This window comes from Macrobrachium nipponense, chromosome 1, assembly GCF_015104395.2.
Source record: "Macrobrachium nipponense isolate FS-2020 chromosome 1, ASM1510439v2, whole genome shotgun sequence".
Lineage (NCBI taxonomy): Eukaryota > Metazoa > Arthropoda > Malacostraca > Decapoda > Palaemonidae > Macrobrachium > Macrobrachium nipponense.
In genome coordinates this window covers 56,520,729-56,535,143 of record NC_087200.1, presented here as the reverse complement: position 1 = coordinate 56,535,143, position 14,415 = coordinate 56,520,729, and the positions used below count along the sequence as shown (strand labels likewise).

The following is a 14,415-nucleotide window of genomic DNA, read 5'->3' as shown; positions in this document are numbered from 1 at the left end:
AGGAAAAATACAATTTTCGACAAGTTGATATTTGAGTCAGGAATCTAGTTACTTTTTCAACAACAAATATTTTCAAATTAATAATCATGAATATGTAAAAATACTTATGCAATTCATGACCTTATACTGCCGTTTAACTATTTATTTAAATAATTATCTAGTGCATGCTTCTTCTTCTACCAAAAATTGTAGCTTCCTTAAAAAAGTAGTGGTTGGAAGTCGATAACGATAGTTGTGATGAAAGTGCCCCATTGTCTATGGGTACAAGTGTTGTGCGGATTTAGCACAGGAAATGAGAAGTTTGTTGACACAAGCGACTCCGCAAACATTGAGATGGCATCAATCTTCGAAATATTGGTAGTTGTAAGTAAAAATTTCGAAAGCGACATGAGGGTAGTGTGCACTGCGTAGAGCTAGACTTTTCATTACCCTTTGTTTAATCTTAAAATAGGGTCTTAATTTCTAACTTTGGAGAAAATACTTTGAAAGGAGAGCAGAGGTTTCGAGCTCCAGCTCTCACCACCAACAACTCATGACTGATGGTCATCTCCGGTGTCAGGACGTGTTAAAGTCCTTTTTTGGAGGGTGGCTTCAAACGCAGTGGAAAGTGGCTCAGCTAGTCCAGTCGGTTGTTTCCCTTAGTAAAAGTAACTTTATAAGCCAAAAACATTGATCTGTACAAGAAAATGCAGTATTCCTTCTGTTATTGTAAATTTTGATAATTATTATCAGACTAATTGTGAGCAGTGGCATCTGTAGAGATTCCATGAGTCACAAGATGGGAAAATGCTTCCACAGCCTTCATTGTGAGCAGAAACGGGAGAGAGTAAACGTTGGCATTTCACCTCTGACATTTGTTTGCTTTTACCTCTGTTTTTCTTGTTTCGGCAAGAATTTCATCATGCCAAAGAGGAAAAGACAAGCAAAACGTCTCGCTAACATACAGAAGAAGAAAATTTGCTCTAATAAGAGTTCAGAAGATCATAATATCGGTAATATTAGCATAGTTACAGCTGGTTCACTTAAGGTAGATTCTTGGGTGAGCCCTGTGCCTGCGAGACATTTGTTTGGCGGAAGCTGATTAGCTGGGAGCTGCCTGCCTCCCGTTACCAACCAATCAGCGGCCGCCAAACAAATGTCTCTTAAGCATAGTGTTCATCCAAGAATCTACCTTAAGTGAACCAGTTATAGTGAAGGAGAGACAGAGTGTTGCATAAGGAGTGCCTTGTCCCCAGGCTACAATTTTCATTTATGATTAAATTGTGATAAATGACATAGTTTTGGTTTATTAATACCCAAAAAGGAATATAAAATTTATAGTAATTATTTGTTTTTAACATTGTCTTTGTAATAAAAACAAGGAAAAACTTTGAAAAGCCTGTATCTCAAAACTATAGTTATTGATCTTTAAATTCTATCTTCTTCCTTAATTTTGAAGCTATAGCATTGAAATTTGGTATATAACTTAGAAAGGCATTATAGAACAAGAAAATGAAGTCCTTTTTTCTCCTTTTTTCCATTTTTTCTGAAATGTCTTTTCCTGATTTATAGGATTTTATTTTTTTTTACCATAAGAAAATTTATATGTAGCAAAAAAAAAAAAAATGCCTTTTAGAAGAAAAAAAAACTTCATTTAATCGGAGGTCTGCATCAGGTTTATAGATGGTAGTAATTCCAGGTCTCAATATTAAGTATCAAGGGAGGAGATAGAGTATGAGGAATGGTTATTTTCGGGATAAATCGCAGTGGCGTCATAAAACCATAGGTCAGAGGCGAAAATCATAAGCGGTTTGGAGATCTCTTCATCCTGGAACTAATGGTCTTTTGGAGTGTGGTACCATCCTATTCAACAAAGGAGCTCAGATATGCAATGTGCGATCTTACTCTGGTCTTGAGTAGTCTCACTTGAGCTCCATTTAAACCACTACATCAATTGTTAATGGGAGATCTCTTGACAGAAGCTGTCAGAGTTTTTCTACGAGTCACTGGAGCCCCCCGGGTCACGTCCCAGGAGGGATTGGTGCCCCTCGGTAGCAGACTCCCCATCCTAGGCCACCGTAACGGTTTTGGTAGGTGCGGTAGCTGCAGTGACAAAACATGCCATCTCAGTCGACCCCGCTCACCCAAACTTATGGCCTGCGCCATGTTCGCTGTGATTGTGGTTCGCATGGTGGTCATGCAAGCGGGATGCACTGCTGCCCCGTCGACCTCTCCTTCTGATGGAGTCCCCCATAAGAAGGGGTGCAGGCTGGAGAAGAGGCGTCGTGCTCTGTGGAGTTAAGTGTGTACACTGGAACAGAGAGATTGGGATAGGTGCGGTAGTAGAGGCACGCAGTTGATGATGGTACGCTCCGCTCCCCTGGTTGGACGGTCCGCTCCGCTCCCCTGGTTGGACGGTCCGCTCCGCTCCCCTGGTTGGACGGTCCGTCCGCGGCTCCCCTGCCCCGGTTGGACGAAATTTGGACGGTCCGCTCCGCTCACCCGGTCGGACGGCCTGCTCCGCTCTCCTGGTCAGACAGCACGCTACGCTCTCCCTGTCGGACGGCCCGCTCCGCTCTCCCTGTCGGACGGCCCGCTCCGCTCTCCCTGTCGGACGGCCCGCTCCGCTCTACCTGTCGGACGGCCCGCTCCGCTCTACCTGTCGGACGGCCGCTCCGCTCTCTCTATTTGACTGCCACTTCGCTCTCCCTGTCAGATTACTAGCTCCGCTCTCACGGTTGGAAGGCTTCGCGTTCACCTGTGCTCATGTTTCCATGACAGTTCCATGAGAGGGTGGCGCCATGGCCTGTTGGCCTTTACCCTGCATGCTCCACCAACCAGTGGGACCTTTATGACGGCCACCAGCTTTGCGACAGAACATGACCTACAGGATGTATGCGAGTTGGCTGCCTTCAAGAGTTGGTGCTGTCAGGGGGCAAGTCTCTGGGCTTCCTTACCACCCAGCTGCTGACTCAATGGACTAACTGGGTCCTGAGGCGGAGAGACGAGGTTCTTGCTCGCTTCCCGATGGGCTTCCTGGACAGGGAGGCAAAGGCCCTCCAGAACGCTTCAGTGTTGGGGGAACCCTTTTTCCTGGATCGCCTGGTAGAAGAAGCCATTGAACGGTAGAGGAAGGTAAACCAGGACTCCGTTGTTTAAGGGCATCGTCCTAGGGCAGGCAACCGCCACCACGATGTAGTATCGAAACAGAAGCTGAGACAAAGACCAGATTGGGGGTAGGGTCCCGCTCAGGTATGTCTGAACCAACTGCAGGGGGCTGGGGCCATGAGGGAACCGCCCTCCCTCAGGGCCACTAAGGCCTCCTCTTCCTCGTTTGGAGCCAGGTGCGCGTCCTCTCACAGAGGTAAAGGCGGCCACTTCCTAGGAGGCGAGGCCTCCTACCTGACTTGATGCCTCGGGTGGGAGGGTGCCTCTCCAACCATTGGCGGGACTGGGAGGATCTCGGGGCTGATCCCTGGACTGTCCAGGTCCTTAGGGACGGCTACCAGATCCCCTTCCGAAATGTAAAACCTTCCCTGATGGGGGAGCCGGACAGCGGGACGTTCAGCCCCCGGATCCCCGGTCATGGGGAGGCTCTTTGACTGGAGGTCCTGTCTCCGTTAGAGGAGGAAGCCATCCAGCGATTGGTAACCCACTCACTGGGGTTTTTCAGCTGCCTATTCCAGGTGGCGAAGGCTTCGGCGGGGTGGAGACTGCTAATCGACCTGTCCATCCTCAACACAGAGTTCAAGATGGAGACCCCTCGCTCTGTGCTGGCAGCCATGAGGGAAGGGGACTACATACTGTCCTTGGACCTCAGGATGCATACTTCCAGATCCCAGTACACCCCTCCAGCAGGAAGTACCTCCGCAGAAGGTGGGAGGGATCGATGTACCAGTTCAGGACCCTCTGTTTCGGCCTGTTGACGCCGCCGCAGGGATTCACAGGGGATGTTCTCCCTTGTGTCTGCTTGGGCCCACAAGAAGGGCATGTGTCTCTTGGGGTACCTGGACGATTGGCTACTCCTTTCCTCCTCAAGGGATCTCTGCGCTCGTCTAGGTATCGTCTGAACTGGGAGAAGTCGCACAAGCTGATAGGCCACCTCATCTCCCTGGAGAAGCTAGTACCCCAGGGAAGGCTTGAGGATAAGGCCTGTCCAGTGGAACTTGAAGGATGGGTGGGCCTCGGACAGGAAGAACCCATGAGAGCTGGTAGACCCCTCTCAGCCAATGACAGATGCCCTTCGCTGGTGGTTAGACAACACGAACCTCTGGCAGGGGTTCTGCTGGTGAACGTTCCTCTGGAGATGCTCATATTCAGGGACGCATCGAGAGAGGGCTGGGGAGCCCACCTACAGTCAGAAATTAGTTGGGGGGGGGAAGGGTTGGAATGGGAGTGCAAGCTCCATATCAACACCCTGGATCCAGCTCCTGGCCATCCTCAAAGCGCTCCAAGCCTTTGAAACCAGCCTGAGACACAAACGAGTGATAGTCATGTGCGACAAGGCCACCGTCGTTGCTTGCATAAAAAAGCCTGGGGGTCTGAGATCGCGACCCCTGTGTGGCCTGGCAGAGACCATTCTAGAGTGGGTGGAGAATGCCGGATCTCCCTGTCATCGAGGATCATTCCAGGAAAGAGGAACGTGATCACCGACAGACTCAGCAGAAAAGGGCAGATCCTAGGGGTGGAATGGTCTCCACACCCGGCAGTAGCAGGTGAGTTGATCAGGAGGTGGGGCTCCCCCTCTATGGACTTGTTCGCAACGAGCTTGAACCGCAAGCTCCTGGTGTGCTGCTCCCTGGTCCCGGACCCGACAGTGGTGTAGGAAGACGTGTTCCAGCATCCCTGGGACGGTCTAGACCTCTACGCATTTCCCCCCCTTCTGAGTCAACAGGCAGGTCCTCAATCGTCTCTACACCTCCAGAGCCACGGTCATGACCCTCGTAGCCCCCAGGTGGCCGGACAGAGACTGGTTCCTGGATCTCCTGCAGATGTCCATCCAAGAACCCTGGGAACTCCCCTGAAGACCAGACCTTCTAAGGCAAAATCGCTCAAGGATATCACAGACATAAAGCTCACACTCAAGACAGTCTTCCTCTTGGGCTTAGCATCCTCCAAGAGGGTGGGGGAGCTTCATGGCCTCCCCTACCAGGTGTCCCACTCAAGGATGGAGATATCTAACTTTCAGGTTCGTGCCGTCCTTCGTAGCCAAGACCCAGACTCCGTCTGTGGTAGATAAGCGGTTCGTGGAGTTCTCCATTCTAGTCCTGCCGAAGTCAGAGGACCCCAAGGACCTGCTCCTCTGCCCGATATTCAAAACCTATTCGTCACTACCGGGTGCGAGAAGAGGATGGTTGCGAAGAACACCATCTTCTGATTGAGGGAGACAGTTAGGAGGGCCTACAAAGGAGGCCCCCCCCTCCCAAAGGTGCAAAGCCCCATGACATCAAAGGTATAGGCACCTCCTTGTTCTTCACTAAGAACCTGGCTGTCGGCCAGATCCTACGGGCAGGGCAGGGTTGTGGAAGAGGCAGTCCACCTTTACGGCCCATTACCTCAAGGATTGCACGAGGAGGTCTCTTGATGCCTTTGAGATCGGGCCGGGGGTGGCTGGCTAGTGGAGGGTCTAGTTTAGCTTTGGGGGATTCGGCATATGAATGTGTGTGGGTGTATGAGGTGTGTCCATCCTACGTATCCTACCCTTCCCCACTACCCCCTTTCCCTACTGGGCCTTCGATGTAATCGCTAAAATCCCTCAGCCTTCAGGTGAGTCTATGAGGAATATATATGCTTACAAACCATTGCATTACACTCGTAGAGTTTTATTCCCTCCCCTCCCCGCCAGTCGGGATCAGTTCTATGCAGTGAGCCCTAATCCGGCAGTGCGGTTCTCCCCCCCTGCCCTCTCCTTCCTTTCTGAAGGAGGCTGACCTCTTCCTTAGACGGGGCTCATCCTTCCCTGGATGACTCCTGCCTCCTAAATGATTAAGTCTCCTACAATAGTAGTTTGGGGTAAGTTTGCGGCGTCGGAACAAATCACAACTTTTAAGTAATTTGTATTTTTCCTAGCTATACTTACCCTGAACTAGGAGTTTTTACTCCCACCCTTCCGTCCCCGCGTATCTGAGGACAGGAGTTCTAGAGGTGTAGAAACGACTGCAGGTCAGAGGTGTGATCTTCAACCCTGGGGCTCATACCTGGCTGGGGGTAGGGTATAACCAGTTTTTTATGGTTGGTACTGGATTGACATCCAGGATTCTCTTATGATAGTAGTTCGGGGTAAGTAGTATAGCCATGAAAAATTCAAATCACTTAAAAATTGTGATTTTTTAGCTATGAAAAATACAAATTGATTAAAAATTTCTCATTTCTGCAGGTAATTACTCAGACATACAGATTTAAATCCACTGCTAATTCTTAACTACATACTGCTTTTATTCAGCAATTACGTACAAGTACTATGCCTAAGCTTCCAGACATTTAGATTTCTGCCCTGGTACCCTGTACCATTGGCTGACCTCTTCTCATCTTATGGAACCCTATACACACACAGCAACCCTTGTCATGATTTAATTCATGTGAAGCTGAAAATGAAGTCAACAACACACCGTTTCAGTAATCTGTCCCAATCATCTGATGATCAGTCAATATGGACATACCGTCATCTTTCGAAGAGATATCACTTGAAATTGCTTCTGGAGATTATCTTTTGGACAAAACAGGTAAAACAAAGAAAGAGGGGAAGTTGGTTAAAATGTGCTAAATCAAAAGAAATGAGCTAGCTCATGATGCATTGCTTAGTGAACTAGTTGATTCATCCTTCTCCACTTTATTAGAATTACATCAGTGTTATCTATCCTTTTTCCTGCCCTGTAATCTTTGGATTTCACTCAAGAATATGGGTGTTCCATATATATTTCGGTAATAACACTCCACAGTTCTTCAGCACTAACATATACCATACAGATGCATGTTTCAAATTCATTCAAGAGTTGCCAAGCTACTGAAGAGTTTTGCTAGTTGAATGTCCACATATCACAGTCTGGAGATAATGAGAGCAAATTTGGAGAGTGAACCTGGCTATGCCAGATCTGTGCTAGAATTTTCCAATACCAGGCTCTCCCCAAATTTTGGAGGGCAGTAACCCCATACATACTGCACAGTTACTTGTGATGCCAATGATCATTGTAATTATCGTTGTGTGTTGCGGCTCATAGACTTGTTCATAGAATTGAAGAGTTGGAACATAACTTTATCTTCCCACCAAAAAAGGCAATTCAGATATCATTTCATAACTCTCAATGCAAACCTGTGAACTATTAGATTATTCCCCTCCCCATTACCTGTGCCCATTATGTAAGCTTCCTTTGACCACAGTGGAATTTGGATGCTTGGAATTGCCTTTGGATTCTAGGTATGTGCACTAGGTTTTGCTTTTTTTCCCCATGTTATAGGACAGAGGTCTGCAACGTATTTGAAAGTGCAGGCCAGACATCTATGTGTGGCCTTGGAGTGGGGCCATGATATGAAATTTGCCATAAGGATCACTCAGTGCCTTAACTAGGTAATGATTATTAGGTAATTAGTGTCAAGGTGTTAATTTGGCGGCCGGAATGACATCCTTCGTAGGCCAGAGATTGTTGACCCCTGTTCGTAGGCCAGAGATTGTCGACCCTTGTTATAGGAGGTTTGTGCTGCAGATTTCTTCCATGGAAATGAGACATTAGGAGATTAGGGTTTTTTTGTTAGTTCCCCTCCCCCCCATATTTAATAGTAAAGATTTTATGCGTACTTTATGGTAAAGATTTTATCCCCGAGTTTATCAATAATTTAAATTTGCATTTAAATAAGTTTTAAGGTAGCTTTTAAATGTATTTTTATAATTTTAGCTTAACTTACCACTTCTCAATGTGAGTGATGGCCTTTTCAAGTTAGTTAGGCCTAGTTTACAATCTTTCTATGCATTTATTTCTGAAGCATAGTTTACAGTTTTTCTTTCATTGCTTATATTTCCAAAACTAATTTAAAAAACAGGCTTCTTGGATATCTTTTGCATGTTATTTGATAGTTGTCTATCCTGAAGAATTGCCTTTATGTGCCTGTCCTTTAGATGCTTTGAATATTGTTTCCTTGTTTGGTCTTTGGCAGCTGTCCTCCTGCTTAAATTGTTGGATAAAATCAAATTTCCTGTTTGGTCTTGATATTAATCTCAGGCATTGTTGTTTAGGGGGCTGGCCGGCTAATGTCATTTTTTGAGGACAGGACTTTGACATTCATACCGCTTGATAAGGTGACGTGGGACATCTTCAAACTCCACATGATTTTCACCTCTGCCCTTCGTTTTTGTGACGCCAAGGCGATTTATTCCGAAAATGACCATTTTTCTTATTCTGTCTCCTCCCTTGATACTTATTAGGACTTGGGATTACTACCATATATGGACCTTATGTAGATCTCCAATCAAATAAAGAGGTTTTTTCTTAAAGTAATTTTTTTTTACTAGATATGAATTTTTCATTATGGAAAGAAACAAAAATAGGAAAAAAGGGCTTCATTTTATTGTTCTATAATGTCTTTCTAAGTTATATACCAAATTTCAGTGCTATAGCTTTAAAATTAAGGGAGAAGATAGAATTTGAATGTCAATAAGTATATTTTTGAGATATGGGCGTTCAAAGTTTTTCTTTGTATTTTTACAAAGACAGTGTTAATAAATCATGATTATTATGAATATTGTATTTCTTTTTTGGTATTAATAAACCAAAGCTATGTTATTTATTGTAATTTAATCATAAATGAAGATCTCTTTGCTCATAGATCGTAGCCTGGGGCACTGCATCAGGCGAGACAGGGCCACTCCTTCCTATGCAACTCTCTCTCTCCTTCACTAACTCGGCTTATTAGAGTGAATTTTCTTCTCCTGTGTGTTACCAAGATGTTTTGCTTGTCTTTTCCTCTTTGGCATGATGAAATTCTTGCCAAAACAAAGGTAAACAGATGTAAAAGAAAGAGAATGTCAAGGGGAAATTCGAACGTGTACTCTCTTTTTACAATGACAGTGTTAATAATTCATGATTATTATGAATTTCATATGCCAATTTGGGTATTAATAAACCAAAACTATGTTATTTATTATAAATGGAGATCTCTTTGCTCAAAGACCATAGCATTGGGCACTGCGTCACGTGTGTCAGGCAAGACGGGTGCTCCTTACAATGCAGCCCACCCTCTCTCTCTCTTCACTAACTACACTAATATCACGGATATTATGATCTTCTGAACTCATATTAGAGCAAGTTTTCTTCTTTATGTTAGTGAGAGGTTTTGCTTGCCTGTTTGTCTTGGCATGATGAAATTCTTGCCGAAACAAAGATAAATGGATGTAAGAGCAAGTGAATGTCAGAGGTGAAACTTGAATGTGTACCCTCTATCATGTTTCTGCTTGCACTGAAGGGTGGTAACTTGCTGGGAAGTGTCTTGCGACTCATGGGATCTCTACAGATGCCATTGCTCACAATTTGTTTGACAATAATTATCTAAATTTATAATAGAAGAAATATTGCATTTTCTTATACGGATCAATGTTTTTAGCTTATTGAGTTACATTTACTAATTACCCTGTAACTACGAAAGTAAGAGGAATTTTGACCAAGTATTTTATATATGCATTCTCCACTGACATGCGGTGGTCCTTGAATTTTATCATGACTGCCTTTTTTGCTCTATACCCCCATATTTAAGGGTACTGGCCGGTCCCCTTAATTAGTTCATTTTGCATGATATATAAGATATTTTATTATTCTGATCATCCTTTTTATTCAGATCTTGACATACCATCAAACTGCATCAATTGTAACAGTCTTGCCTTATTTCTGTCAAGTTCAATACCATATGGTTCTCTAGAAGTTTTATTCCTGTGTGACCAAATTGTAGAATTTTTTTTTTTATCTTTAGTTGAATAATTTTAAATACAGTTTATTTTTTAACTTTAATTTCATTTTCTGTAGAAGAATACTTTCTCCATCGGGGCCCCTGGGGGTTGTGGCATTCTGCTTTTCCAACAAGGGTTACAGCTAAGCATTTATATTATTATATAATGATGATATGACCTGCACCTAAGTTTTGAAATCAGAGGCTGTCAGGATTATTATGCTGATTTGACTGTCCAACTAGATTGCCAGAAGCCTTTCCATTAAGATAAATATTATTGCATTGCCCAGCCATAATTGTAGCTTTCATCTTATTAGAAATTTCCACTTTGGTTTGTCATGATAGTTTTCCATTTTTTGATGTGGCTCAAGTTCTTGAATCAGATCTACACTTTGAGGTGCAGTACAAATATTAATTCTACTAGAGTTCCAGCTGGCACTAGTATATATCCTAATGTTAAGACCAAAGGTTTGTTAGTTATGAAAAATACAAATTGATTAAAAATTGTCATTTTAATATTTATGATACATCACTAGTTCTTACATCAGATACACACAGATGCAGTACAAATACAAAGTCTGTATAATGTACTCAGTGTAATTGAGACTTCAATGCTCCAGAATCCTCTGGTTCCTAGTTGCTTCAGTATAGGCTTGTCCCCTTGGGATGCAAGGGTTATTGTCACCCCCTTTAAAGTTACTGTTTTCTTTAAATCTCATTGGTCCATACTTGGAAGGTTTAACTTTTCCTACTTAATTTTGCCAGATACTGATGTGGAAGCTGCTCCTTTTAAAATTCTTAATTTTATAATCTAATGGTAGTTTTAGTTGCATTTAATATGCGCCTCAGTGGCGTGATCGATACGGTCTTGGCCTGGCACCTCGTTGGCCGCGAGGTAAATTCTTGGGCATCCCATTGAGGTGTAAGAGATGTGTATTTCTGGTGATTAGAAGTTCACTCTCGACGTGTTCGGAAGTCACATATTGCCGTTGGTCCCGTTGCTGAGTAACCATTGGTTCCATGCAATGTAAAAATACCATACAAACAAACAAACTTGCATTTTATGGTATTGTTGGTACAATGCTTTATTCTGTATGTAATCTCTCTTGGCTCTTGTGTATATGTATGGTGTGTCTATACGTAACTTATAGACAAGTATTCTCGTGTCTCAATCTAATTGAATGCTTTTGTATAAAGGTTTATGAACAAATTTTTGACCTCAAATTACACTGCATAGTTTACATACTCCTTAGAATTAAATGGAGCTTATTTATTTTTCACATGACACACTACTTCTTGAATATGACTCAAGTTAGTATACAACTCAGTCAGAATGTTTGAATTTCAGGTGAATTTGATCTGTGAGCAACTCTTACGTGAACGAGAGGTGAAGATTCGGGAGGAATATGACAAGGTTTTGGCGTCTAAACTGGCAGAACAGTATGATTGCTTTGTCCGGTTTACGACAGATCAGATTCAACAAAAGCTTTCTCAAGCAGCTCTTCCTAGCTGTAAGTATATCTACTGTGCCTTATCCCAGTCATTTTCTGTAGTTTAAGTATGTATTTTTCTTTGCGCTTACCATTTTAGACTGCTGAATGGTTAACATTTTTTCTTTTTATACCAAAACAAACCCAAATATGACATGTTGTTATTGTGGCCTCATGTGGCTTGTGTAGATGAAAGCATAACACCTTCAAGAAGAGAGGAATACACTACATAGTCATCTTTAAAGAAAGTCACTACTAGATGAAGTACTGTAATTATTGGTGGTGCTTTTCATGGAGAATTGATGGCTTCTAGAAATGCATTTCCCGATTAAAAGAAAAGCTCATATATAACTACCAGCCACCATAGTACTATAGTTCATAAGCTATAAACCTTTTGAGAGTTTAATATTTACAGTCAAGAAAATATCTGCCTGTGGGATTCTGATGACTGCAAATGCACTTAGAAATTTTTAAAACTTAATAATATGTGGTTTGTTTATAATTTGGGGATACTTCATTAAAGTACTACGGGTATTCAACTTCAGAATAACACTAAAGGGCACTGTACCAAGGAAAATACATTAATCCATTGAATTAAACATTCCTTCCTATTATGAATGTGTTCGATTACAGTATTGAGACTGTAGATAAGGCAGTTGGAGATAGTATATGGGATGAAGTTTCCCAGACATTCACCTGGCTTGACCCTCATTTTTAAATTTTTCTTTAGCCATTGTTAATACACTGCTTATCGGATCTTCCTACTTTACTCATCGAGCCTTGAGACTTGCCATTCTATGGTGTCGCCTTTTCAAAATTCATTTTCCATTTTTAGTGTCCATGTTTCTGCATCATAGAGTAATGTAGACCTTATGTTACCTAGTAAGTTTTTGCTTGCTCTTACTAATATGATATTGTCATGATTCAATAAAGTTTGTTCATACTTACCTGACAGATATATATATAGCTGTATTCTCTGACGACCGACAGAATTTCGAAACTCCCGGCAAACGCAGTGGTCGGCTAGGTGGTTAGTACCCATTCCTGCCGCTAGGAGGCGGATACCAGGAACCATTCCCATTTTCTATTCAGATTTTCTCTACCACTGTCCCCTGAGGGGAGGTGGGTGGGTACTTAATTATATATATCTGTCAGGTAAGTATGAACAAACTTTATTGTATCATGACAATATCATTTTGTTCATGACACTTACCTGCCAGATATATATATAGCTGAATCCCACCATTGGAGGTGGGAAGGGACAGAATAGAAGGATTTTGGAAACATTTCACATGCAGATGATTGACATCTTGGTTCCTTACCTGTTAGCATAGCTGACTTCGTGATTACTGTCACCCAAGCCTGCTTCTGCTTAACTAGAATTTCCAGCAAGGTAGTGACCTGTATAGCTGGATAGTTCTAGATGATCTGTCAACGGGAGCGTGACCACAATGTGACTAGACCATATTGACCATACTGAAGACAACGAAGCATAATAAATACCACCTAACCTAGCCCAACTAAAGTTAGTCCCATAACTTTCAGGCTAATTAAAGGGAAGACCGCCTCAAGCGGCCAACCCTACAACCATAAAAAAACAAACCCATAATTAAAATCACACACATCCATTTTCTAAAGGATGGGGTTCGTATTGCTTCTAATCCCCAATACTGTATCCGCAGAAATGTATGGTCTAAGCGAGTAGCAATTCTCATATGTCGCCTTCACATCTCTGAGGTAGTGTGAAGCGAACACAGAGTTGCTTCGCCAAAATGTGGCACCCAGGATATCACTGAGTGCCATATTTTTCTGAAAAGCCACCGAAATAGCTACCGCTCTAACTTAGTGAGCATTACTTTTAGCAGTTTTAAGATCACCATCTGTGCAGGACGAATGAGCTTCCCTGATGGTGTTTCTCGAGAAGAACGCCAGTGCGTTCTTAGACATTGGTAATTCCGGCCTCTTGACCGAACACCACAGGTTGTCTGACGGGCCTCTACATTGTTTGGTCTTTTCCAGATAAAATTTGAGAGCTCTGACAGGGCACAAAACTCTCCGGCTCTCGTCCGACGAACTCTGATAACCCCTTGATATCAAAGCTTTTAGGCCAGGGGTTGGATGGGTTCTCGTTCTTAGCTAAGAACGAGGGTCAAAGCGAACACACCGCATTGTGTTCTCTGAAACCCACATGTTTACTCATAGCTTGCATTTCGCTAACCCTCTTAGCTTTTCTAGTTACATCTTTCAAAGAGGCAGCATGCATAGGCTCAAATGGGGCTGACATTAAAAACTTTAAGACAACATCCAAGTTCCATGAGGGAATCTTGTCTCGTGGAGCTTTTGAGGTTTCAAAGGACCTCAATAGATCGTGAAGATCCTTATCATTTGATAAATCCAAGCCTCTGTGTCGGAAGACCGTTGACAGCATACTTTTGTAGCCTTTAATCGTTGACACTGAAAGTTTGTCTATATTTCTAAGATGTAGGAGGAAATCAGCAATCTGGCTCACAGAGGTCGTGGAGGAGGAAATATTTTCCCTTCTACACCAACTTCTGAAGACACCCCACTTCGATTGGTAGACAGCTTGAGAAGATGTTCTTCTAGCGTTGGCAATAGCTCTTGCCACCGATCTTGAAAAACCTCTCGCTCTGGCCAACTTTTGGATAGTCTGAATGCAGTCAGACTCAGAGCGGAGAGGTTTCCGTGATACCTCTCGAAGTGGGGCTGTCTGAGTAGATCGATTTTTTCTGGAAGTGTCCTTGGGAAATCTACCAGAAATGACATGGCCTCTGTGAACCAGTCGCTTGCAGGCCAAAAGGGAGTGATCAACGTCATTCTTGCTCCTTCCGACGCCGCAAACTTCCTTATTACCTCTCCCAGGAGTTTGAATGGAGGAAAGGCGTAGAGATCCATCCCCTTCCAATTCCAAAGCATGGCGTCTATTGCTATTGCTCCTGGGTCCAGAACCGGAGAGCAGTAAATAGGAAGCCTCTTCGTTTTCGCTGTCGCGAAGAGG

The 14,415-nt window shown here is 43.3% G+C and overlaps 1 protein-coding gene across 3 annotated transcripts in view; it reads left to right on the top strand.

Moving 5' to 3' along the window:
- LOC135219318 (akirin-2-like) overlaps positions 1–14,415 on the top strand; it is an 86,779-nt gene that overhangs the window by 54,545 nt on the left and 17,819 nt on the right. For all 3 annotated transcript variants that reach the window (XM_064255985.1, XM_064255984.1, XM_064255983.1), the window contains exon 4: positions 11,258–11,420. In XM_064255985.1, coding sequence (XP_064112055.1) covers positions 11,258–11,420 — 163 coding nt within the window. The remainder of the gene's footprint in view (positions 1–11,257; positions 11,421–14,415) is intronic.